The sequence below is a fragment of the Grammomys surdaster genome, unplaced genomic scaffold, assembly GCF_004785775.1.
Source record: "Grammomys surdaster isolate TR1022 unplaced genomic scaffold, NIH_TR_1.0 125946, whole genome shotgun sequence".
Lineage (NCBI taxonomy): Eukaryota > Metazoa > Chordata > Mammalia > Rodentia > Muridae > Grammomys > Grammomys surdaster.
Window position 1 is genome coordinate 1,740,464 of NW_021620768.1, and position 26,867 is coordinate 1,767,330.

General features: G+C 47.9%; 2 protein-coding genes across 7 annotated transcripts in view; both read right to left on the minus strand.

Annotated features, from left to right (window-relative positions):
* Nucleotides 1–9,506, minus strand: part of Pmf1 (polyamine modulated factor 1) — a 17,827-nt gene extending 8,321 nt beyond the window's left edge. Inside the window, exon 1 of one of the 3 annotated variants that reach the window (XM_028753364.1) lies at nt 9,262–9,506. In XM_028753364.1, the coding sequence (XP_028609197.1) occupies nt 9,262–9,413 (152 nt within the window). In that variant the 5' untranslated portion in view covers nt 9,414–9,506. The remainder of the gene's footprint in view (nt 1–9,261) is intronic. The other 2 variants (XM_028753365.1, XM_028753366.1) reach the window with 2 other exon arrangements.
* A 95-nt stretch (nt 9,507–9,601) lies between these two features.
* On the minus strand, nt 9,602–25,129 carry Slc25a44 (solute carrier family 25 member 44). Of its 4 annotated transcripts, none has more exons than XM_028753362.1 (4): nt 25,006–25,129; nt 20,099–20,736; nt 15,137–15,264; nt 9,602–12,063 (listed from the first exon to the last, which is right to left on the minus strand). In XM_028753362.1, the coding sequence occupies exons 2-4, from the start codon at nt 20,721–20,723 to the stop codon at nt 11,872–11,874; spliced, it is 945 nt and encodes a 314-aa protein (XP_028609195.1). In that variant the 5' UTR covers nt 20,724–20,736; nt 25,006–25,129; the 3' UTR covers nt 9,602–11,871. The 4 variants fall into 4 exon arrangements, with proteins under 4 accessions (XP_028609195.1, XP_028609194.1, XP_028609193.1 ...); XM_028753361.1 differs by having other exon boundaries at nt 24,867–25,129; XM_028753360.1 differs by having other exon boundaries at nt 24,749–25,129.
* Nucleotides 25,130–26,867: the final 1,738 nt, after the last annotated feature.

Genomic DNA, 26,867 nt, shown 5'->3' on the forward strand with positions numbered 1-26,867 from the left:
TCTCTCTCTCTCTCTCTCTCTCTCTCTCTCTCTCTCTCTCTCTCTCTGTGGTGTGTTCTCATAATGTTGAGTGTCTTCTATCACTGTGTCCCCCCCTTTCCCCTCTTTTCTTTTGAAAAATTTTATTATTTTCATTTTAGTATGGATATTTTGCCTGTATGTATGTATGTCTCTGCACCATGTCCATGTCTACTGGATACAGAGGTCAGAGACATTGGACCCTTTGGAACTGAAGTTTCAGATGGTTGTGAACTGCCATTGGGTGCTGGGAACAGGGTTTGGGCCCTTTGCAAGAGCAACAAGCCATCTCTCCAGCCCCTGGTTTGTTTGTTTGAGAAAGTCTCACTGTGTAGCCCATTCTGGTCTCAAACTTCTGAGCTCCAGTGATTCTCTGGTTCAGCACGAGGAGCTACGGATGAAGCTACAACTGTTGAGTGATTGCCTAGCATGCAGAAAGCCCAGGTTCAAAGAGAGAGAGAGAGACAGAGAGAGAGAGAAAGAGAGAGAGAGACAGAGAGAGAGAGACACACATACAGAGAAAGAGAAAGAGGGAGGGGGGGTACGAACAAACCAGGTATATACCCTTAAAAACAAAACAACAACAACAAAAACTGGGTGGTACACACTTTTAATCCCAGCAATTAGGAGGCAGAAGCAGGTGGATTTCTGCAAATTCAAAGCCAGCCTGGTCTTAATGAGTTCCAGGATAGCCAGGAGAGTAGAGACCCTGTCTCAAAACAAAAAAAGAAAAATTAAAAACCTCATACTAGGGCTAGGGACCTATCTCAGTTGGTAAGAGTGCTTGCCTCACACAAAGCCCTGTGTTCGGTCCCCTGAACCACATGACACAAACATGATGACACCTTGGTGCCATCTCAGGAAGCAGAGGCAGGAAGATCATTCAGATGAGCCTAGGCTGTATGATACCCCCTCTTAAAACAAAACCCCCAAACCCAATGACTAGCTAGGTCTGGTGGTAGGTATCTCTAACCTTGTCACACAGTAGGCAGTAGGAGGATCATGAGTTCAATGCCAGACTGGGCCACAAAGTGAGATCTTTCCTCAAAAACAACATTACCAACAAAGAAATCCACAAACTAAGCTTTAATTAAAACTGAGATGAGCTTTCTAGTGTTACCAGGAAATGGGGAGGTGAGGCCTGAGGCCTCGGGGCTTCCAAAGTTACACAACAGTGTCCTCAATACATAATAGCTTTCTGAATTCCACTGTGATAGATTCAATTTTTCTTTTAAAATTGAGATGGCTCCACAGTTAAAAGCACTGGCTGCTCTTCCAGTGGTCCTAGGTTCAATTCCCAGCAACCACATGTGGCTCACAACCATCTGTAATGGGATCTGATGCCCTCTTCTGGTGTGTCTGAAGACAGCTACAGTATACTCACATCCATAAAATAAACAATTCTTTAAAAAAAGAAAGAAATCCCTGAGGTGGATACAGCGGCTGACTTTAACCCAGCATATTTCCTCAATCTGCATGTGTCATCTGAACTCACTGAAGCAGCATTTCATTTCCTGCCCTGAACACCCAGGATAAGGATGAGTGCGTAACTCAGTGGTGAGCACATGCATGCAGTAGCCCAGAAAGTGAAAACAAAAAGATTCACTATGAAGGAGATAAAGTTGCACTTTACAGAAATTTAACTTCAGAGGCTGGGGAGATGGCTCAGCTGGTAAACATGCCTGCCCCACGCACATAAGAATGTTTGATACCTAGTGCCCATGAAAAAAGTCAGGGTATAGAGCTGGGCATGGTGGCAGATACCTATAATCCCAGCACTTTAGAAGGCAGAAGAGACATCTACAATTCCAGGCCAGTCTAGTTCACATAGTATAGTTAGTGTCAGGCTATCCTGGGTGATATAAAAAGACTATGTATTTTGAAAAGGGGAGGGGTGAGTGAAGTGGGGTGGGGTGGGGTGGGGCAGAGTGGTTGGCACCAGATCTGGACTTGGTAGCATGCGCTCAGAGAGCAGAGAAAACTAGTCATCTGTCAACCTGGTTTTTGTTTGTTTGCTTGTTTTTAATTTTGTTGTTGCTGTTTTGAGACGAGGTCTATGTGATCTTGGTTGTCCTTGAATTCTCTATGTCCAGCTACAACCTATTGTTTACACATATACCAGTAAGAACGTCCCAGAAAACAAACACATAACACTCTTGGGCAGTGTCACAAGAGTACACAATGCCAGGGGAGCAAAGAAGTCCAGAAGCTGTGTGTGGTGGTGCACTCCTGCAGTCCAGTATCAGGATGCAGTGGCAGGGGGAACACAGCAAGGTCTAGGCCAGCATGGGCCAAATGAGAGATGTTTCAAAAACCCAAAACTTTTAGCACAAAAACACAGGCTTGCCGTATGCTACATGCACAGCAGGCTTCTTGATTCGACAGTTCCACCGTTTGCTCACCAGAGGGCAGCAGCGACTGACACCAAAGTAGCAAGGCTCTTGAAAGCAACAGATCAAGCTGGATATACAATATTCTGAGGCTCTCCAATGACACCTGCCCTGATCCCTTAGAAGGGCTTCTCCAGCTGAAGATGTAGAGAAATTTCCTAGAATGCACCAAGCCATGGGTTCAATCCTCAGAACTGAATAAATCCAGGCACAGTGGCACATACACTGAAGACTGTAATAATCCCAGCATCTAGAAGGTGGAAGATCAGAAGTTCAGGGCCAACCTGAGCTACACAAGACCCTGTCTCAAACACAAACACTAACAACTTCGTGAGCTCTAGCAGCATGCTACCACAGTAGGCCAACCTTGCTGACACAAATCCAAAGCATGGCTCCAACTGAGGGAGAAGGTGGACGCTGGGGAGACGGCTCAGTTGGTATAACATGTGCCACCAAAACATAAGGACTGAGCTTGGTATCCAGCACCCATGTAAAATTCCCAGGGCTCAGGAGGCAGAGCTGGGTGGATTCTTGGGAACTGATGGCCTGCCAGGCTAATCTAAGAGTTAGGTCTCAGGCTAGTGAGTGATCATGTTTCAAAAAGGATGAATGGTGAAGCTAATTGCTGCCAAACCTGATGACCAGAGTTTGATCCCTGGGGTTCACATGGTAGAAAGAGATGACAGGCTCGTGAGGTTATCCTCCAGCCTCCACATACACATAGGGAGATACAGACCAGACTTCAGGGACATAAGCTTGAAATATTAAGGAGGTGGCTGCAGACTGGGACTGGGCTCCATGAACAGCACAGGTGTAACAAGGCTCAGGTGTGACTCAAGGGCTGTGCATTGAGTACACGTCTGCAAAGATGCAGTCGTCATGGGAACGGTCAGAAGACTGACTGGTACCTGCCCTGTTCTAAGCATTCTAGGTGAATTAGCTTACCAAGTCCTTACAGGAACCTTGTGATGACTGTCCGTCCATTACCATCATCCCCAATACTCAGACGACCAAAAACTGGTAGACAGAAGCCTGTCCAAGACTGCTCAGCTGGGCTGTCATGAACCAGCTAGAATGTACACTCCACCATTCAGGGAAGGGAGGGGCCGGAACACGGGAATCTGATTCACAACAGAGGAACTATAAAAGGGCCAAGGGACTGAAGCAGAGACTGAGACCTGCACAGGTTGACTCAAAAGGATGGATTTGGGAGGTATGACTAAGATGATGCAACCTGACAAAAGTGGAAACAGTGAAGACAGAGTAAGGGAAGATCTGGAAAGGCAGACCTGCACTCAGAAATGAATTCCCACCATGACCAGATCATCTGCACCTGCAGAGTGGGTAGGGAGTTTCTATGGCTCCTATACAAACCCACTCTTTCTGTGTAGAACTGCTTCCTGAATGCCAGCCACCTTTGCTACTGTGTATGTTTTTCTTCTGGACTTCCAAGGCTGGAGGCAGAACCCCGGCTGCCCAGCCACTCTGTCACTGACCCTACTCCTCACCTCCTTGCCATTAGTTTACAATGCTAGCAGCTAAGGCACACTGACGTTTGCTCTTTCCTTGGGCTTAACATAACTATGTAAGTCACACCCTGCCCAGAACATCCGAGGCCATAACACTGATCAGGACATAGTAAGAACTTAGCTTCCTCAGCTTCATGGGACCTACTCCTCTGTGACAAGTTTGCTGCCTGCACCGTGTACTGGTGGGAGTCCTGGCTTCTCCCTTTATAATACTAACTGGACTTTAGCCTGGGCTCCATTAATACCACCAACTCAGTTTCTCCTGGCAGGTTTAAATGTCACAAGACACAGAAAAGGAATCCCTTGCTTGCTGCAGCTAAAGAGAAAGGCTGTTTCAGAAGGCCCAGGAGATTGCCAGGACAAAGATTTCACTTTTGCAGAGCAAGGCAGGGGAGTGCACATAGCAGCCATGTGTGACACTTATATATTGTGAAGCCTAAGAACAGCACATCTGGCAGTTGGGCCTCAGCCAGGCCAACAAAAGGAAGGACAGCAGGGCAAAATTTGAGGTCCACCTGAAGCCAGCATGTCCAGTCTTCCTCTAGTCACCGTGGGCCTGCCGCACAATCTGTCCTCCTGTTCAACTTAATGTTTACATTAAAAATATGTAAGCGATGGGCTGGAGAGGTGGCTCAGTGTTAATAAGCGCTTGCAGGACGAGCTTGACCCACAGAATAGCCAGGCACAATCCACACACACCTGCAACCCAGCATCGGAGAGAGGGCTGCGGGGCTTGCTGACTGTCAGCCTAGCCGAGAACCTGCTCAGAGCCAGGGTGGAGTTATAAAGGAGGAGACAGGAGAACACCTGGTCCCGCTGGTACCTGAGTGTGCACAGACACCCTTGTACACATATACCTCACACACCCAATTTTTTTTTTTTTTAATCTGTTGAGTTGTAGGGAAAACCAACCTGGGTTTTAAAGAATATACTGTCAAGGGGCTGGAGAAACACCTCAATTGGTAAAGTTTTGGCCTGCGAGCATCAGGATGTTCTAGTGAGAAGTAACAGGGAAAAGTGTCAGGTCTGAGGACATCACATTGCATGCAAGGTGTAAGCTTTGCACCCAGGCTCAGGCAAAGCAGGGAGTGAGGCAACCCCAAGCCACTGAGCACGCCGAGCGGAAGGGCATGATGCAACCCTGAGGACTGAGGCCAGAAGACGGAACTGGATTCTGATGCTGCACCAGAAGCTAACAGTGGTGGCGAGGCTGGAAATAAAGAGTAGAAACAAGAAATGCAGGCAGGAGCCGGGCGGTGGTGGCGCACGCCTTTAATCCCAGCACTTGGGAGGCAGAGGCAGGTGGATTTCTGAGTTCGAGGCCAGCCTGGTCTACAGAGTGAGTTCCAGGACAGCCAGGGCTACACAGAGAAACCCTGACTCGAAAAACCAAAAAAAAAAAAAAAAAGAAAAAAAAAAAAAGAAAGAAAAGGACCCAGGAGAGAAGAGAGCAAACCACACAGAGCCTGACTGCTCTGTGGGACACCAAATGGAGACATCTAGTACTAAGTGTTGAAACAGGTCTGACATTCAGATGACCTGGAACTCATTTATTCCAGAACCATGTCTTGAGTATCCAAATGCGTTGGTCGATGCTGTGAGCACCAGGGAGGATGGCTGTAAGCCAGACCTATATACCTTTGAGAGCCCTACTGTATGTGAGGAAGGTGGACTGTCATAGTTTACAAAGCAAATGACTCCTAAAGGTCCATATATTCAAAGTATGATCTAGCCTTTGCTTCTCAAAGGTGGTGGAACCTCTAGGGGGAACCCTAGAAGAAGGAAGTTAGCTCACTGGAGCTGGATGGCTGAGGGATCTTAGGACTCTGGCTCCTCCTCTTCCTGCTGGCTGTTAAGAGCTGAGTGGCTTCCATGCTTGATACAAGCCAAAGCAACTGCAGACTGAAACTTCTAAACCATGAGCAAGAATAAGCCCTTCCTGTTCATCCATCTCAGTAACTTATTAGAGTCAGAAAGCTAACACAACCACAGGACATGTGGAGTAACAGGACTCTTAAGTCTTGAGTGCTGTGGTCCCAGGCTTCTGACATTCGTTGTTAGGACTTTCTGACAACACATTGCTAGATATCGTTTTCTTTAGAGATTGAGAAGCTTTTGGATTCTGCTAGCTCCTTTAGATCCTCAACTGCTGAGGCACAAGAACATCTCAGTCCACGAATCTCTTTTATTTTTACAATGGCCAAGTTGAGAACACTCAGATTGGTACCCACAATGCCTCTGCAAACAGACTAGCACTTCTTCCTCCAGTTCTCCTTGGTCTATAACAGAAATGCCCAGATTCAACAGCAGGTACACTCTGCTGTGGGGTCAAAGACACTTTGCTTCATGGGAAAGCCTTGTTTGTCGTTCCAACTAACTGGGACCATATCACCCTTCTGCTCTTCCTCCCTGCCTCTGGTCCCTAAGTTGCTGGGATTACAAGCATCTACTAATCACCATGTCAGGCCTTGAGCTTTTCTTTATATTAATACCATGTCTACTCCAGCAGGGCAGGAGCCTTGTGGTCTCTGTAACTGCTGTATATCCAGAAACTAACAGCTTTGCCACTATCACCAGCAATGATATTTGTATTGTGAACACCTTGAGGCCTGCAGTCAACAAGCAGATCTTTGCAAAGACCAGAGTTTGGGATATTGGTTGGAAACAGTGAATGTATGATGACTTTTATAAAACTGCAGTGGACGCCTTTAATCCCAGCACTTGGGAGGCAGAGGCAGGTGGATTTCTGAGTTCAAGGCCAGCCTGGTCTACAGAGTGAGTTCCAGGACAGCCAGGGCTATACAGAGAAACCCTGTCTCGAAAAATCAACCAACCAACCAAACAAACAAAATGCAGTGGGGGGCCAGGGGTGGGGCTGGAGAGATGGCTCAGCTGTTAAGGACACCGGTTGCTCTTGCAGAGGACCCAGGTTTGGTTCCCAGAACCAACGTGGTGGCTTACTGTAACTCCAGTTCCAGGACATCTAAGACCCTCTCTGGCCTCTGAGGGCACTAGGAACACATGTGGCCTGCACACATGCACATAAGGGCAAACCACTCACACCTGTGAAAAACAAGTCTTTAAAAAATTATCAATGCAAAACTGGGCTCTAACTGAGGAAGTTAGCCTCTCCTGATTTACTCTCCCTCTGATCACTATAGTCTAGCCAAGAATACGTCTACCACGGAGATCTGTCCACCGCAGGGCCTGGACACATAAACTTATAATTTTTTTTTTCAAAAAGCTCGTTCCTTCCCATCTTTCAAACTTTACATCATAGAGTCGCTCCCTCCATCCACACTAGGATTCTGTACCAGGTTACCTGCCCATTAACTTGGTTGTTGTTTTTAAAAAATTGTTTAAGCCAGGCAGTGGTGGCGCACGCCTTTAATCCCAGCACTTGGGAGGCAGAGGCAGGCGGATTTCTGAATTTGAGGCCAGCCTGGTCTACAGAGTGAGTTCCAGGACAATACAGAGAAACCCTATCTCAAAAAAAAAAAAATTATTTTATATGAGTACACTGTAGCTGTCTTCAGGCACCCCAGATGAGGGCATCAGATCCCATTATAGATGGTTGGGAGACACCATGTGGTTGCTGGAAACTGAACTCAGGACCTCTGGAAGAGCAGTCAGTGTTCTTAACCGCTGAGCCATCTCTCCAGCCCTACCTTTAGTTTTTCATTTATTTTCTTATCTGTGTTCATTATGCTAGCTACCATACCCTGTGGTTATCTTGTTTATTGTATGCTACCCACTGAATAGTAACTTGGTTGCTTTATATATCTACAGCACCAAATACAGAGAAGGCAGGAAGGTATGTGTTAGGGGGTAACTAAGGAGCCAGATCACAGGTCCATGCAGAAGCAGGTGTGGTGCTGTGGGCCTGTCATCGACCACTGGAGAGGCTGAGTCTGCATTATCCATCCAAGTTAAGCCTACTGACAACTTACTGAGACCCTGTCTCAAAAAGTTAAAAAAAAAAAAAAATGTTTTTAAGACTTATGTAATCCGGGCAGTGGTGGTGCACGCCTTTAATCCCAGCACTTGGGAGGCAGAGGCAGGCGGATTTCTGAGTTCGAGGCTAGCTTGGTCTACAGAGTGAGTTCCAGGACAGCCAGGGCTACACAGAGAAACCCTGTCTCGAGAAAAAAAAAAAAAAAAGGGTTGGTAATGCACCTCAGCCGAGGAGCACCTGCTGAGCACTCGGAGGCTCTAGGTTCAATGCCCGGTAGAGAAATACAAACAGATACTCAACAGGAAGCCAAGACGTCCAGACTGCAAAAAGAGATGGTCTCTTTGCGGCATTTCACTGTTATCCAGGGTCCCTCAGCCTCCAGGGTGGCTGTCCTTACAGGTAGTGGGCCAGGCCTCAAAACCAGGAGTGTTCAGGGCTCAGTGGTAAGAGCACTAGTTGATCTTCCAGCGTACCCACATGGTTCACATCCATCTGTAACTCCACTTTCAGGGGATCCGACACTCTATTATAATCTCTGGGGTTATTAAACATGTACGTGGTGCAAATACATACGTGCCGGCAAAATACCCAGACATAAACATGACCAATTAACATTTTAAAAAATGTTACGTTGTTCTTCTCCAAATCTCTCCCCTAACCACCAGATTGAAGAACGAACCAGACCACTGAGCTGTACCCCTAACCCTCTTTTTAATTTTGAGATAGGGTCTGGTTGAATTGGACAGGCTGTTCTCAAACTCACAATCCTCCTGCCTCCACCTCCCGAGGAAGTGGGATTATAATAGTGGGCTACCGAGCCTGGCAAACGGAAATCACTGAGACCACATTGTGGAGATGTCTGGGTGTTCCAACATCACAGGCAGGATTCAATATCCTGGCGGGATTGTTGTCATAGAATCGCGGCTCTCGTCCTGACAGACCACACCAGGCCAGTACAGGATCAAAACTTTCCTTTAAAACTGTCCGATATCGAAAGAGCAAAAAGCTTCTCCTTATGACTACAGATTTAGTGCTCGGGACCTCGCGCGCCTTTCCACTCCAGCCAACAGTGCTGTGCCCACAGGGCGCCCTGGCGTTAGGCCTAGGTAAGCAGATGACCTCCAGGAAAGGACGTCAGCTGTCCCAAGGCTGCCTTGCGGGAAGGTGGAGAAGAGAGCTAACTGCAACTCCGCGCCTTTCCTCGCGTCCTCAGCAGCCTGAGCCAGCAGAGGACGCGCGGAAACGCTTCAGCGGTGGCGCCCTGCACAACCGCAGGCCGCCCCACGTGACCGAGCCAAGAGGATCTCGCGGGATTTACGATCCCGGAGACAAACCCTCCCGCCGCCTCCTCCCATTGGTCCCCACCTACCTCCTGTCGGCGACTAGTTTCTGGAGGAAAGTGTCTACTATGGTGTCAAGAAGTTTCACCCTGGAGATGGTCGTGTCACCTGGCTCAGCTTCCGGGGATGAGCCCTCGGGCCCCTTCTCCGCAGCCTCATTATCTTGTCTCGCCTCAGCCATGTTGAAATTGAACCGCCAAAATGAACTGGTCCCGCAGCTCCTCCCAACAGGACCTCCGATTGGAGGCCAAGGAATGCCCGTCACTGAGCCGGATGGGGCGGGGCAGTCGCCAGAGACCAGTAGTGCCTCGGACGGTTCGGTCTCAGCTCGGGGAAAGACAAAACAAGAAAAAAACCCAAAAGCCGAAGTTTAGGGGCTCAATAAAAACTTTTAATTACATTTCAAAGACTTCATACAGTGCAACAGTGAATATTCGCAGCTAATATCCTCAAGAGTCCATTTCTATCTAATGCTGAATGTGCATTTTCTTTCCCATGTGCCTCCATCCAGCCTTCCTGTCTTGCCGAGTTTCTAATTTGTGTTATGGACCAACGGGTCAAAATTTCTGGTTGTTTTGGTCTCCAGTTTTGGAAAAATGGCCGCCCACTGGACCATCTTCACCAAGGCCAATCCTAGTCCCTGACCTTGGGAAAGTAGGGGTCCCAACAGGGATGTCTTTACCATTACATCCATAGACCTTTCAAACAGAAGGGGAAAGAAGGAAAGGGAGAAAGGACAAGAAAGGGGGAGGCTTAAACACCGGACAAGAAAATCAAGTCGGGAAGAAGTAACCTAAGGCATGAAAGGCAGGTACCTTATGTCCATCCTCTGCCCTGGTAAGCAAAGACCAAAGAAGAGCTGAGAGATATCCAGACACAAAGGTCTTGATAAGAAAAGCTTGAGGAGCCCTGGCTCCGTTGTGTTGGTAGCTCTTAAGGTAGAGGTAAGGAGCAGAAGGATTTAAAATCTGTGGGTTCCACCCTTGACTATGGGCAAGATTGAAGGGCTCTCTCAATAAAGTGCAGGAAGTGGGGCCTGGTGGTGTCCTGTGAACCTGGAACTCAGGAAGTGGAGGAAGATCAAGAGTTCGAGGCTATCCTCTGCTACATAGTGAATTCAAACCCAGCCTGGGATATATAAGACTCTGTCTCAAAAACAACCAGAATGAGACAAATAAAAGAAGAGGACTCAGAAGGAAACAAATCTAGACTACAACGAGTAGAACAGGTAAGTACAGAGACCGGGTCCAGTCAGGATGGAAGAATGTGGCAGCCATGAGAAACATGGCGGCTTCAGTTAGCTAGCACCTTCCAAATTGGCACCATGGCATTTCCCAAGGCATAGGGCCACTGATACGGTTGAAAGCATCACCTAGGCCAAACAGCAAGATTCCTCCCATTCTTCACTCTGGGCCTCTCTCCTGCCAACACAGGCTCAGTGGAGGCAGGGAAGGGCGAGCTCCTGAGTGGAGGGAGCATCAACGGTTTTGGCAGTATGTGGCTGGTAACCAGGTGGACCTGGCCTTGGGAGCCTTCCTGACTGTTCTTTTATTTTTCTGTTGCCAGCACAGGGTACCATGACTGGGATGACACTTCACAACCAAGGACAAGAAAAACAAGGACAGTTCATATTCCAGAGACCCACTGTGAGATACCTGTTGCTATTCATCTGAGTGACAGGTATGCCTGTGGCATTGCAGCCTAGGGCTCAGAACCTCCATGGCGCCTCTGGGCTTGGCTCAGCTGGCCTGAGGAGATATAAGTGAGGAACATATATCCCATCGTTGGATCCAAGCCAATGGCTCTCTCAACCTGGCTTCAGGGCAGTGTTCCAAGTCCAGTGTACTCCAGTAAGTCTGATCCACTCACAACTGTGCCCTCTACTGTAGTCACCTGGGCCAACGAAGGCCAACAGCTCATTGTATCTGTAGGTTCCCAGGCCTAACAGGACAAGGAAGGGACAAAGAATTGGTGTTGGTGTCACAGTTTTCCACTTCTCCAAGGAGTGGGGTCTGACAGCGAACTGAGCTATCAGGATTAGTTGGCTCATTCACAGATGTTGAACTACACATACGCTAACGCCTCAGCCTCTCTCCCTCCTAGTAATTCCCAGAGAAGATGAACGCCCTGCAGAGTGTGCGCTGCTCCAATTTGTCCCCAAAGGCAGGGCAAAGCAGAGTAGTCCAGCGAACAACTCAACTCCCAAATTTAAACTAAGCAAGCATAAAAAAATAAATCACAGGCAGCTACTTAGAGCCTTGGCCTAAAGACTCAAGAGGAAGAAGCAGGGGACAAGCAAACTATGAGCAGCTCTTCTCCAGGCCTGAAGGAAGGACAGAGAGAGGGGCACCGGTGAGGGGCTAACAGGGCCCTGTAGCGGTTGATCTTCAGGCCATGACTGAGTATAAGGACCAAGTGAGGGGCCCAGATCTGCAGGAGAAATAAAATTACAGGGATCAGGGAAGCCAGGCACAGAACCTCTGCAGCAAGGGCAGTCCAAAGTCTCTTCTCTTGTCCCTGATAGGCCACCTGGAGCAGGATGGGTGGGTGGTGGTGGCATTCACAGGGGTAGTCATTCTCCGTGCTCTGCCCCGGCTCAGAGTAATGTGTGAAACCACAGCCTCTCCATCCACCGATCACTACCAGTGTCTCGAGTCCACCAGCTCGGGCCGCAGGCTGAGCTTCTTCAGGCTCTCGTAGCCCACCACGATGACAATGGTGGAGGGTGTAGCAGAGATGATTCGGGCTGAGAGGCCCTTCATGAGGCCCCAAGGCCCCTCTTCCGCCATCAGCTGTCTGAAGGTCAGGATGATGGAGCTCTTGCCTTCAACCTGGAAAAGTCACCACAGTGAAGAGCCACTGACTGTCTGCTGCCACCACTGCTCAGCACACCCTCAACAGCACTTCAGGCTCAAGGGAGACTCCAAGGGCTAGCCTCTGCTTCCCGAGACAGCAGTGAGTTCCTCTAAGTTCTAGTGACAGACTATCTGGGTGGGCTTAACCTTTCCTACCCCAGTTTTCTAAAATAGAAAACGGTGATAGTCCCTATGCCTGGGCTGGAGAGATGGCTCAGAGGTTAAGAGTGTTGCTCTTCCAGAGGACCTGAGTTCAATTCCCAGCAACCACATTGCTCACAACCATCTGTAATGGGATGCAATGCCCTCTTCTGGTGTGTCTGAAGGCAGCTACATTATACTCATTCATATACATTTAAAAAAAGAGAGAGAGAGTCCCTGTGTCACGAGGTTGTTACAGTGCCAACAACAGAGCCAGGCATGGTGTCACACATCTTTAATCCCAGCACTGGAGAGGCAGAGGCAGGAGGATCTCTATAAATTCCAGGCCAGCTGGTCGATATAGTGAGTTCCAGGCCAGTCAGAGGTACAAGATGAAACCCTGTCTCAAACAACAGACTGCCAATAGTTCTGCCTGGCAAGACGGTGCTCACTAGGTGCCAGCTACCACTGCCCTCAGGCAAGCTCTTCAGCTGTAAAGACTAGGTGCGTCTCTGACCCTGGGAGGCTGCATTCATTCCCCAGTGAGGCCCTCAAGCAGCCCTGCCCAGCCATGGCTGGCTCTGGCCACCTCAGTCTCTCCAGGCTTTGGGGCTAGAAGCCTCCTGTTTTTGTTGGTCACACATGCAGTAGCCAGGACAAGGATCTCTTCCCTTTTTCCTCAGAGTCCTACCTTCTTCCCCTGCTCCCAAATCACAACTACAGAGCCCATATCAGAGCACCTGTGCCAAGACAAGGCAAGGGATTCTTTATTCAGACCTCCCTGTCAACTGCAGCCTTTATGAGATGATACCAGCTCCGTCTACCACAGCTCCCTGCTCTGCCCTGCCTTCTTCAGCACCTCCTCCAAACCTCGTCTTCCCCTCTGACATCTGACCACTCTGCTTCCATAACCTCCCTTAGTCCTTGCAAGGGCATGTTCAGCTTAGCCCAAGCCTATGGCCTAAAAGCTCCTTAAAGCAGAGATCTTTAAGGCAGTCCCTAGGGCTGGCTCCTAAGACACTCAGGTAAGGGTAAAGAATGAGCCAACCCTGATTCTCCACAGTAAAAACACTGGAAGACCCAACCAGGTGCCAGAGTATTGACTTTCAAACATTGAAAGAAGTACCTTTTCCTAGGGACAAAAATGCCTCTATCTCTTGTCCCTCTATTTGGACACTCTAGTGGCCCCCCAAATCAACTTTATTCCAACCTGCTAAGGTTCCTTTTCTTTATTCCTGTCCTCACCATACCCGGGACCCCTCCCATTTCTCTTGTTTCTCCACCTTTCTTCCTAAGTTACCCTAGTTACACATTAAGAGGCCCCCTTGCTGTATATCTAAGACTTGATACAGCAAAACCTACCCTTTGCATATAATGTGCCATATTTAGATTGTATTTTTTGGTGCTAACTGTCTTCAGAGCTGACATTAGAAAGGACTACAATTTCTGGGCAGCACCAAGAGTTGTCAGGGTTTTGGATGAGTCTACACAGTACAACCTGTGAAACCTATTTTAAAAGAGTCTGTCAGGCTAGCAGTGTAATTCAGTGTTTACAATCAAGCCTGAGTTCAATGCCCTAAAGCCCAATGATAGAGAGAAACCAACTACTGCAAGTTAACCTCTGACCTCCACATGTACACTACAGTGCACATGCACATACACACACACCAAAAAACAAAGCAAACAAAACCCATGAAAGTTTCTTAGTTGGCATGGTGACATGCACCTTTAATCACTCTGTGGAGGGCAGAGGCAGCAGAATCAAGAGTTCAAGGTCCTCCTCAGCTACACAGCGAGTTTGAGCCTTGCTGAACTATGTGTGAGTCTTTGTCTCAAAAACAACAGAAGACCAAATACCAGGCATCTCCCTGTGATCCCAGACCTTAGGAAGGTCAGGAATTCAAGGCCAGCATTAGCTACAACAGCAGCTTTGACACCAGACTAGACTACATGACACCCTGTCTCAAAAACAAACCAAAAAATAAAATTAAAATTAAAAAATCCAAAACAAAAAACAAACAAACAAACAAAAAACCTGGGGAGCTCAGTTGGTTCAGTGTTTGCTGAAAAGTCCAGTGCCTCTAAAGCAGGCGTGACTGTGCATGAGTCTAACCCACTTCTCCAGAGGGACAGGAGGGTCAGGAGGCTGAGGCTCTCCTTGAAGCTACTTACACGTATCCAGCCTGGGATACATGAGAACCTGATTTTAAGGGTTGAAAAAAACAAACAAACAAAAGGACCAGCAAACCTGAGTTTGGTTCCCAGAGCCCACACAGTACAAGGCAAGAACTCACCCAAGCTTTCTCCTTTCTCCTAGCTTCTGCTAAGACCATGTCCATCTCACGCACACACAGTAAAGAAATGGAATAAAACCACAGAAAGGAAAAGAGATCTGTGTCTCTCTCGTTTTCCATTGTCCTCAACTGTCCCTCCTTTTCCTCCCTACTCCCAGATCACTTCTTTAGAGACCACCTCTCTGAGTTCACTCTCTCATTCCCTATGGATTCATAGCTTAATGGAAAAATCAGAGACATCTGAAATTACTATGAAATCAATAAGTCTAATCACCACAAGCCTGCAAGGTGAGGAAGGGTGGCTTAGGGCCTAGGCTAATAGAGTATGGAACAGATTCCAGCTGAAGGCCAGAAGAAAGCAGTAAGAGCTCCTGAGGCTGGGCATGCAAATGGGTAGTTATGCAAGACAGACAGAGCAAGTAAAACCAAGCTAGACACTTCCGAGCGCTCAGCTGGTATCTACAGAGATAAGGACAGGGATAAGGCTTGGATGATCACAGGGCTGACTAAACACCAGGGTCATGGCACACTGAGGTCACAGGGACACTGGAGGCCTACAGGTCTTGCTTCTAATGGCTTCTCTGAGTCAAGGGTAGAGAGGAGGCCGGTATTACCTGCACACGGGTTCTGATGACATCCATGGGATTGGTGAGGATGGAGGCAGTGGCTGCAGCCAGGGGCCCAGAGATGGCTTGAAAGACAATGTGAGGGCACTCCTGAGGGCACAGGCGCGACAGCTGCTCTGGAATCCAGGGAAAGACAACGCCTCAAGATACGAGGTACCACCCATCTGCCCTCAACGTCTGAACATCAGAGATGAGCCCTCTGCCCTTTGAACCTTTTCACTTAAAACTTTCTCTTTCTGCTTCTACCTGCATCCACTAGAGATGCATATTACATATCTCTGGAGCTTTACAGAAGTCATTCTGGTTGTATCCATTTAAAAAGGATACAGTAGTCTCTATGGAAGAGACTGAGTGATGGCCATGGGTAGGATGGCTGTTCACTGCATTCTGCATACCTTTTCAAAGATTTTTACTTCTAGGGGGTTGGGGAAAGGCAAGGTGTTGTGTAGCCCAGGCTGGCCTAGAACTCAGTATGTACCAGAGGACGAGCCCTGACTCTCCTGACATCCACAAAGTGCAGGGATTATAGACTCGTGGTGTCACAGCTGGACCACACGCTGCTGGAGACGGCTCCCAGGGATTCAATGTGTGCCAGGCAAACACTCAACCAATTCAGCCACAATCCTAGCCCTTCAAAATTCACTGGGAATTTTGGACTATGTACATATTTTTACAAATAAAAGCAATCAATGTTAAAAGGAAGTCTTATAATAAACCAGATTAAACCAAGAAAGAAAAACGGCTGGGTGCGATGAAGCATGGCTTTAATTCCAGGGATGGCAGATCCCTGATTTCAATGCTAGTTTCAGGACAGCCAGGGCTATAACAGAGAAACCTATCTCAAAAAACAAGACAAGCAAGCAACTCGGTCAGGCATGGTGATGTGTTTGAAAGATGAAGGTAGGGTTGGGAGTCTACGGTTATCTTCAGCTACACAGTGACTTCCAGGCCAACAGACTATATGACACTGTCTCAAGAAAATAAAGGGGGCAGGGGCTGGAGAGATGGCTCAGTGGTTAAGAGCACTGGGTGCTCTTCTAGAGGTCCTGAGTTCAATTCCCAGTAACCACATGGTGGCTCACAACCATCTGTAATGGGATCAGATGGCCTCTTCCAGTGTGTATGAAGACAGCTACAGTGCACTCAGATACATTTTTTAAAAAAGAGAAAAGAAAATAAAGGGGTTCAGTTAGCAAGGTGCTCTCTTAGCATACATGGAGCTGAGAAGGCACAGAGTCCAGCATGCACGGAGCTCTGGATTTGAACTCCAACACAGAAAACCAGGCACCGTGGCACAATCCCAGCACTCTGGAAGTAGACACAGGGATAAGAAGGTCAAGGTTGCTGGGCAGTGGTGGCACACACCTTTAATCCCAGGAGGATTTCTGAGTTCGAGGCCAGCCTGGTCTACAGAGTGAGTTCCAGGACAGCCAGGGCTACACAGAGAGACCCTGTCTCAAAAAACCAAAAATAAAAAAAATAAAAAAAAGAAGGCGAAGGTTATCATCAGCTACACAGTGACTTCAAGAGATACATGATATTCTGTTTAAATTTTTAAAAAGAGCGAAAGCCAGGCATAGTGGTACATGCTTGTAATTTTTATAAGGCCAGCCATGTCTTACAAAATAAGAAGGGCAACAAAAAGTCAAATATAAAAGGACTAGGGGTGTAGCTCAGTGACACAGCACCTGCTTAGCCCATGTGAGTCCCGAGGCTCAGTTACTAGCATGAGAGAAGAAGGAGAAACTTGGATTTCAAAGTGTTAATGACTGTGGGATTCCAGGCACCACAGCCTGTTTTCTCACAGTGCCACTGGGAAGTGTGCCTGTGGAGAGTCTCTGCTTTACTCTCTCTTGAAGTAAAAGACAAGAGTTCATTCATTTAGTCAGCAAAGATTCAGTGAGCCACCCTGGGTCCCGAGGGCCTCAGACCTCTGCCCTCACAAAGTGCACATTCTAGTAAGAGAGGAGGGGACAAGAAGCAACGCACATCACCGTGTCAGAGGGGCACATCACTGTGTCAGAGGGGCGTACTGGAGCTAAGGGAAAATGAGAACGGAAGGGGGCCAGGAACACCCGGCACAGGGAGAGGTGAAGCAAGTTGTGATTTTCAACAAAGCAGTTATGGTGCTTCCTGGAAAGTGAAGTTCAGAAACGACCTGATGGTGCAAATATAAGCCATGTATCCCCAGGCAAAGAGCTTCCCAAGCACAGGATAACATTTATCAAAAGCACTGAGGCAGAGGCATGCCTGCGGGGTGCCGGGGAAGCAAGACCAGTGACTTAGAACAGAGCAACTGGAAGGAGCAGTGGGTGAGACTGGAGCTGAGTGACCAAGGACCTGGAGAACACTACACAAACGCAGGCTTTCCCCTAAGACGGGAGGTCACACAGACTCATCACCTCAAAGATCTCTTCTCAGTTTCCTGGTCAGTCACTGGTCCTTACCAATTCTTTCTCATGTGCTTAGTTTTGGTAGTCTGAGGCTAGGTAAGTAGCGACTAGAGAGGTAGCAAGAAGGTTGGCAGGGCAGAAGTCACAGCTTCAAAGTTCCAGCTGACATGGAGAATTCTGTAAGCCTGCTGGAGCCACCTCTTCCCCAGTTCCTAACTGTGTTCCTCCCCAGAGTCAAGCATGTCAACAGAAACAGGGTGACCTGGCATTTGCCTTGTGGGTACCCTTTTTCTCCTGAAGGAGACATTTGACAGTCATTAGGCTGCAGCATTGAGACCTGCACTGTTTTCTGGGCCTGTATGCGCTGGCCCCGCTCCTGCAAGCTGCCACTTTCCTGGGGCAAAAAGGTTGTTTGGTTTAATAAAGAGCTGATTGGCAATTAGCTGGACAGAAGAGAGTAGGGTGAGACTTCTGATCCCAATGAGGGGGCCCCAGAGAGAAGAAGGACCAGGAGGAGAAGAAGGTATGGGAGACCATGTGCAGAATTCGACATGAAATCACACAATAAGAGAGCAGCCATGAGGACACACATGGACCCGAGCAAGCCAGGGCAAGACCAGGATGGCAAGTAATGGGCATTGTCTGGGAATTAGCAGCCTAGTCAAGTTAGAACAGCTCAGAACCTGCCCAGCTTAGGCTTGCCTCTTGTTAATAAAAATACCAGGTGTTTGTGTCTTTATTCGGGGGCTACAATGAGCATAGAGACTCCCAGCAATTATTTGAGAACAAAAGGGCATAGAAAACCCCCCAGGAATTACTTTACACACATGTAATCTGGGCTCTTGGGCAACAGAAGCAGGTGGATCATAAATTGAGGGCTTGCGTGGACTACAGAACAAGTTCAAGTCCAACCTAGTTGCTTAGTGAGATGTCTCAAAAGTATAAAGGGGTGGGGGGCTAAGGATGTGGCTCTGTTGATAGGGCTTACCTAGCATAGCTCACATACTGGATCTGATCCTTGGCACTGCATAAACCAGACATGGTGCAAGCCTTTAATCCCAGTGCTCAGGGGGCGGAGGAAGGAGGATTAGAAATCCAACGTCAAGCAGCCTGGCCCATATAGCAGGCAAGTTAGGGCTACACAGTGAGACCCTATCTCAGAGAGAGACAGAGACAGATGGACAGAGATGGAGACAGAGAGGAGAAAAGGCATCTTCAAGTACACACTGAGTTGGAGACTTGAGTCGGATACACTGTGAAAGACTCTATGTCACAAACAAGCTGGACATTCTGCCTGTCACCCCAGCCCTTGGAGGGAAGGAAGAGGTAGGAGAATCAGGAGTTTGAAGTCTCTCTTGTCTACAGAGCAAGCTTAAGGCCAGACTGGGTTAAATGAATCCTGACTCTAATAGAAAAGCCCTGGGTGATGGGCGCATGGCCGGAACCTGAGCATCAGGTGGGCAGAGGCAGCAGGATGCGTAGTTTAAGGCCAGCCTGAGTCAACTGAGTGCCAATCTCAGAGACAAACCAACACACTGAGTGTGGCGGTGTGAGCCTAGAACTCCAGCAGCGAGGAAATGTAGGCAGGACCCTACCTCAAAATAAAACTTCATCTGGGCGTCCACACTTATATCCTAGTACTTGGAGAGGCTGAAGCAAGAAAACTGCTCAGAGTTTAAGGCCAGCCTGAGCTACATACTGAGTTTCAGGCTAGCCAGGACTGTAGAATAAGACTTTAAAAACAATAGCAATATTTAATTTTTAAATGGCTGGTGATGCAGCTCAATGGCCAAGCAGCTGCCTGTGTGTATGGGTGGGTGCGTGAGGCCTTGTGTTCCATCCCTAGTAGGGCGGATAGGGCCTTCTGGTGCACAGAGGCCCACAGTCAGATTGTCAGCCGAGACCTCTGGACAGGGTTGGCTGGCAATGCTGCAGAATGTGGGCATAAGGGAAACATAACTCTTTTAAGTATTCACGAAATCAAGTGAGGGCAGAGGTCAAAGGCAGCCTCTGGAGGAAATGCCTTCCTGGGTGCTCGCTTTAGTCTTAATATGGCTTTTCTGCAGTGCTAGGGATGACCCCTTCGGCCTTGTGCATGCTGGCCAAGCTCTTCTCAACTGAGCTAAACCCCCAGCCTTCCTACAAAGTGTTTGCTGAGGTAATCCTAGTGCTTACAGAGCAGAAGCATTGGTGTTAGTTCTAGGTTACACTGGACTACAGTGAGTTCAAAGCCACTCTAGGTTAAACGGAGAGACCCTGTCTCACAAAACCACAAGAACAAAAACTGATTGACAGAGTATACTTCCAAAGGGTCGGAGTGACGGCACAGGATTTAGTTTTACCACAAAGTCTAGATGAAATACTGTACTAAGGAGAAGAAACAGGGCTAGCAAAACTAGAGTTCAGCTGGGCTCAGCGGGGGGGCATGCACCTGTGATCCCAACACTCAGTGGCGCTGATCTGGTCCCCTCTCTGCTCATCTCTACTCTAAAAACAGCCAGAAGCAACAGTATTCCCGCCCCATCAGTAAGTGCTCTCCTTCCCAGCCCCTGCTTACCTGCATAGAAGTGGTAAAAGGGCCACCATACAGCACTGTTTGGGATATATGTTAGCAGTGAGGCCACATAGCCTCGGTAGAAGCCTCGAAGGCCATCAGCCCGCAGGATCTGCCTGATGATGTCCTTAGTTTGGCCAAAGGCAATCAGCCCTTGTCCCTCTAGGTTGCCTCGCACTTGGAAGCGACCCATTTTCTCACCCTTGCGCTGCATCATCAGATGCTGGGAGACAACATCGATGGGCACCGTGATACTCTGGGCCACGAGGGAGGCAGAGCCACCGGCTACCAGTGATTTGACTGTGTTACTCTGGCTGTAGTCAGCTACAAATTTCCGGGTAAGCTCGTAAGTGGTGACATAGCACTGGCCAGAGATGAGTGTGAAGGTGTTGACCAGGAAGCCCCGGTAGAGACCCGCCACTCCATCTGCTCGCAGGATCTTGACAAAGGCATCGAAGGTCCCATGGTAGAGGCTCTTGCCCTTCTGGACCTGCAGCCGGGTGCGGATGAGGGTGAACGGGTACACGCTGACCCTGATCATCATTGTCATAGCTACACCAAACACATAGAACTTCTTCTTGTCCAGGTGCTCCCACTCGATGATCTGGATGTTCCGCTTGTCCTCCATCGTGCCTGAAGACCTGGGATTTGAGCAGGCAGGAGATGTGAGGAAGGTCAGAACTTCATTTCTTTCCCCTCCTGCTTAGGCTTCAAAGTCCATCTCTCAGGCTATATCTCTCAGGGCACTCACCTCAGCAAAGCCTAGCCTTCAAACAGCCTGGCTCTGTCCGTCCAGAACCCAGAGCATCGACTCTGCACTTCATCTTTGACAAGCCCTTTAGAAATCATTCCCCCGGGCAGGGAGATGGCTCAGTGGTTAAGAGCACCGACTGCTCTTCCAGAGTTCCTGAGTTCAATTCCCAGCAACCACATGGTGGCTCACAAACATCTGCAATGGGGTCTGATGCCCTCTTCTGGTGTGTCTGAAGAGAGCAATGGTGTACTCATATACATAAAATAAATAAATTAATTAATTAAAAAAAGAAGTTAACATTAATTTTATATATATATATATATATATATATATATATATATATATATATGTATGTATGTATGTATGTATATATCTGGGCTGTGGTGGCACACGCCTTTAATCCCAGCAGCACTTGGGAGGCAGAGGCAGGCGGATTTCTGAGTTCGAGGCCAGCCTGGTCTACAGAGTGAGTTCCAGGACAGCCCGGGCTACACAGAGAAACCCCGAAAAACAGAAAAAAAAAAAAGAAAAAGAAATCATTCCTCACCACAGAGCAAATGCTGACCACCCGCACCTCAGCTTTTACTCCATGTGTAGGACTAACCATTCTGGATTTTGTTTCTACCTAGGTCTTGGCATCACAGTCCTGCATAGGGACCATTCTGTCTTACCTGCCTGGGCATGCTTAGAATGCTGTGGACAGTCCATCCACCCAGCATGATTCAAGCCCTACACAGATAACAGGATGTCACTAAGTGCCATGGAGGAGTTCCTGGAGGCTGGAACGCTCCTGGCTCCTCTGAAGGAGCCACTTTTGTCCGTTTATGCTTAGTCTGGGTCACCTTACTAATATTTGCTGCCTGTTTACCTCACTTCTGTCCCCCACACCGGCTGCTCTGACCACCCCTGCACCCTCCACCATAATTTATATTTTCTCCAGTCTACGTTAGAAGAAAGTGTAGGGACAAGTGTAGAGATGGGTTTTGCAGCACAGGGCGTCCTCACCCTCCTCCCCACTCTCTAGGGAAAGGAGTCTAAGAGTCAGGAACAGGCCAAAGGTCAGAGCCCTCCTTGTCCATTAGCTAGGCTCAGAAAGAGAAACAGGCCAAAGGTCAGAGCCCTCCTTGTCCATTAGCTAGGCTCAGAAAGAGAAGAGCCGCCTGAGCAGATCTCTCTGAAGAACCTAGAAAGCTACAGGACCTGCTTGCATCTGGGCTAACCCTAAGTGTACAAACCACAAAACAACCACAACAAAAATACTTCTGGGAAAGGAGCAAATTGAGGACTCTTAACAGTCAAATATAACCAGCCCAGAACCACGCAGCTGCTCGGGGTGAAGGCAAGATAAACGCCAAGAGCTCACTCCACGTGCCTCCTGTGTCAAGGGAGCCAAACAGCTCAGTCCTCTCGGGGAGGCAGTGTAAATACCCTTGAGGTGGCCAGTTCTCTCAGCCTTAGTCCAGAAGCTAAGACTGCCTTCTCTTTCTTAGTGTTCCCGTGCAGTGACTGAGCTTATTGGCTGAGCAGGCATGGTGTCATCACAAGACAAACACTGCAGGGCTCAAGCAGGGGCCTCCTGTTGGGCATGCACAAACTGCATGCTGGGCAGGGCAAAAGGGCAGAGCAACCAGGTACTCTGTTCTAAGAGCTGGTTTCCTGGGCACCTTCTTTTTTCTTTTTTTTTTTTTTTTTTTGGTTTTTTGAGACAGGGTTTCTCTGTATAGTCCTGGCTGTCCTGGAACTAACTCAGGCTGGCCTCGAACTCAGAAATCCACCTGCCTCTGCCTCCCAAGTGCTGGGCTTAAAGGCGTGCACCACCACCGCCCGGCATCCTGGGCACCTTCTTAACCTGTAACGATGAATCACCCACTACAGGCATCTCTACTGAGCAACTTTGAGGCAGAACCCAATGTTCCATTTCCCCTTTCTCCATCTCTCACGTGTATCAACCTACCGTTAATCCCCGCAAGGAAGCCAGGATGTCCCTAGGCCCGTAATCCTACAATGTCATAATAATATAACAGGAGGAGCCACTAAAGGTCATGACCCAATCAATAAGGCACCATATCAGAAGGCTAAGAGGGTACTCTACCCTTGGAGTAAGCAAAGTTTCTCCCTAAAAGTGGGATCTCAGCTTGCTCCAGTGTCCTATATCCTCCAGACATCCTGCTGAAATATCAGTTTCTCTTGTTTCATCTGCTGGAAAATCCTCTTTGTAGAAATATGAATACAATCGTTCCTCAGCCATTTTTCCCCCCCTGGTTCAGCCAGTCCAACTTCCTTATGGCCCTTTGTCTGACCCTTATTTGTGTACTTGACTCCAATTCTGGATTTTCTGGCACCTTTAAAACTGTTCATGGGGCTGGGGTTGTAGCTCAGTTGACAGGGTGACTGACTGCCTAGCATGTATCCAGCCCTAAATTCAATCCCCAACATGGCAAAGAAGAAGAAGGAGGAGAAGGAGAAGGAGCAGAAGAAAAAGGAAAAAGATATGGTGACCCACACCTATAGTTCTAGCATTTGGAAGGTAGATCACAAGTCTATAGTCATCTTTAACTATGGCAAGTTCAAGGCCATCCAGGGTTACAAGAAATCCTGCTTTTAAAAAAAAACAAAAAAGCATTGTTTGTGAATCATTAAATGCCTTCTGTGCATCCCAACAGATCACCCAGACTAAGGAGCATTTTATGCTTGATGTTATCAAATAAAATGGAAAACAGACTAGCTCAAATATGCACATGCTACCCCCCCCCCACTCTTCTCCTCACATAAACAAAACTCACAACTACTCTCTTGCTTTTCTTTGCTGCTGTTTTGTTGTTTGTTTGGTATGAGTTTCATGTGGCCTAGCCTGGCCTTGAACTCCTGAGGCTCTTATCTGCAATTCCTAAATGCAGAGATTACAGATGTGAGCCAGGATAACCCTTGCCTGGTTTATTCAGCACTGGGTAGAAGCCAAGGGCTTCCTGCATGCTATGCACACTCTACCAAATGGACTAGATCATTGGTCCTTGGAGTTGATAACTGTGGAAGTGTTCTGTTAACAGTAAAGTATTTCTCTTACTGCACAAAGTTCTACTGAGCAGGGATGCTCTAAATCCTCACCAGCCAGAGCGGGCTACAGATGGCATGGACATTATAGTTCCCTATATGTGAGCAGAGCCAGGTGTGGTGGCATTGTCTGTCACCCTAGCACAAGGGGGCTGAGGCAAGAGAAACAGGAGTTTAAGGTCAGCCTGGTTTACACAGTAAGACCCTGTCTTGGGGTCCGGTGGGATTTCAGGCCATACTATAAACCTGTTGATTAAGAAATAACACTCAAACATCTCTAGATGATTTATACAGATTGTCAAAATGTGGGAGGCATTCCTTTACCTATTCGAGCTTGTCAGTTTTATAAGAATTAGAACTATTTTCAGAGTCCAACATCATTAGGACCAGATTAGGAGCCCTCTGATTCCAGCCTTGGACACGGACACAATTGTGACTAACTGGTCCATTCCAATCTTTTTGGTCAGCCACTCCCACCCCATCAGGTCACCGTGCGATAGTCAACTCCTGACCAGACACCTAGGGGCTGTAATTCTCGGACAGAACGAATACTTCCCAGCACTCTCTTTTCTTTCTACTTCAGGCTCTGCATTCTGGGAGCTGTCACCCACATGAATGTGAATGTAACTGTACGAGGGAACACCTGTCCATTGAAGGGCAACTATTCATTGCCCTTCTCTATGTCCTGACTATGTCACCTCCCAATCTAAGACACCCTCCTCCCTCCGGCATGGTGAGGTTCCCACCTAGTCTTCATTGTCGTCAATAGATTTCCACGTGATCTCTCATCACACACACCACATGACAATCCCCTCCACATACTCCACGTGACACCCTCCTTTATGCACCTTCTGTCTGGCTTTTGCACGGCCAATTCAGGGTCCTCGGGCATGCCCCTCGCCATGCTTCTCTAGCTGTCAGTCTCTCACGCTCCTCTGCCAGGATGAGATGCCTTGGGGGACTTGCCTTTCGTTGTCAAAACTGCAGAGCGGCTTCCCATGGCGATGCAGCCCCGCAGAGCAGACAGATATCCGCTGCCTCCTCGACAAGTTGAACCTTAGGTACTTCTGATCCTTCAAGGCACCCAAGCACCGTAGTCGCTTACCTTCTCAGACCCTGGCGGTTCAGCCGCGTCTGAGATTGGGACTCCTAGACCGTAGCCCCCGCGCTACTCTCCAGTCCCAGCGACAGCCAGACTCGGTTCGCATCTTCCTCCATCTCCACTGGGATCCCGGTACTGCCGGAACCGGAAACTGGGATGCTGTCATTCCCTCCCACTGTGAAGCAGCCGTAATTCCACCAATGGCATTATTAGCCTTTGCACCTCCCTCTAGAAGCACCTCTTAGGCCATCTTGGATTAGGGAACTAGCCCCGCCTCCTTTAGCTTCTATATGCCCTCAAACGAGCCGCGCATGAGTGTCCTGCTAAGGGACTTCGTAATTGGCTGACACATAAACCGGGAGGCAGAGGGCGCCGCTCCCTCTCTCCCCCCCACCCACCCCCCCCGTTCTTTTCTCTTTCTTTTTCTTCTTTACTTTTCTCTTATTTTTCTTCTCTTCTATTTTCGTTTCTTTCTGGGAAAAATCTTGCTACGAAGGCCTGTGGAGCGTTCAACTCATTATATCCCCTGCCTCAGATTTCCAAGTACTAAGATTGCAGACCTGCTCTTTCACTCCTGGTGTCCGGGACTCTTCCTGACAATACAGTTAAGTTACCTTTTGTTTAAAGATCTAGTGGAATCTTTATATTCAAACCTAAATTTTAGAATTCGATTTTCAGTAGAGAGGAGGGGGAATCTAATCTTTAGTTTTCCCATAGCTTTTCACATTTTTGGAGCCTAAACAATAGAGATAAAAGAAGGCAAGGTAAGGTAGCTAATTTTCAGGTATAGGAACTCAAATTGGAGAAACAGCGGTGACACCAGCTCCTGGTCTGGTTTTACACGTATATATATTTTTAAAAGTTGTTCGTTTATTCTATACTTTCAGTCTATGCTGGTTAGTTGTTGTCTTTTTTTTTTTTTTTTTTCCAGCTTGATGCTGGCTAGATTCATCTGGGAAGAGGGAATGTAAATTGAGTAGTTACTTTCAGTGAACTGGCCTATAAGGCAGTCTGTTAGCATTTTATTGGTTAATGACTGATCTGGAAAGGCTCAGCCCACTGTGGGCTCTGCTACCTTTGCAAACTGAATGTGAGCCGAAGGAGAAAGCACTATGTACTCTCTCAGACAGTCAGCTCCAGTCTCTGGGTTCCTGCCTTGAGTTCCTGCCCTGCCTTCCCTTTATTATGAACTGTAACCTGTAAGATTAAGTAAATCCAGGTTGGGTGTGATTGCACAAGCCTTTAGTCCCAGCACATAGACCACAAGGCAGAAGGATCTCTGTGAGTTAAAGACCAGCCTGGTCTACATAGTGAGTTCCAGGACCGCCATGAATATATAAAGAGACTGTTTCAAAAAAGCAAAAAGATCAAAGAAAAGATCAAATAAATCCTTTGTCAAGTTGCTTTTGGTCATGATGTTTATCACAACAATAAAAAGCAAACTAGGACACAGTCTTTCATTTTTATTTTTTTTCAATTTTATTGATACATAAAGACAAATTTTGAATGTACTAATTAATGGGTACCAGGTGGTTTTGTTTTGAAACGAAGTCTTAAACTGTATCCCAAGCTATCTTGAAACTTACCAAGGTCTTAGTGTGACCTCAGATGTATAGCAGTGGTCCTACCTTATCATGGCATGTTCTGGGATCACACGCTTGAGACATCATGATGGTCTCTGAACATTCATTTCTTTTTGGGGGTTTTGGGGGGGAAACTCAGATTCCTTTCTAGCTTTAGGGAATGTGGAGAGCGCCTTCTAGAAATTTGACAGGAATTTGACCTTAGGCTAGGACAAGGATGTAGGCTCAAGATCTTGATCATCTTGATTGGTTCCTGAATACCCTTTAAGATGAGTTCCCAGT

Coding starts and splice junctions, on each gene's coding strand:
- Slc25a44 (XM_028753360.1), bottom strand. CDS start 24,804: ATGGCGAGGGGCATGCCCGAGGACCCTGAATTGGCCGTGCAAAAGCCA. Junction 20,737..24,748: donor GTGCAAAAGCCAGACAGAAG/GTGCATAAAGGA, acceptor CTCAAATCCCAG/GTCTTCAGGCACGATGGAGG. Junction 15,265..20,098: donor CTTTTACCACTTCTATGCAG/GTAAGCAGGGGC, acceptor CCTGGATTCCAG/AGCAGCTGTCGCGCCTGTGC.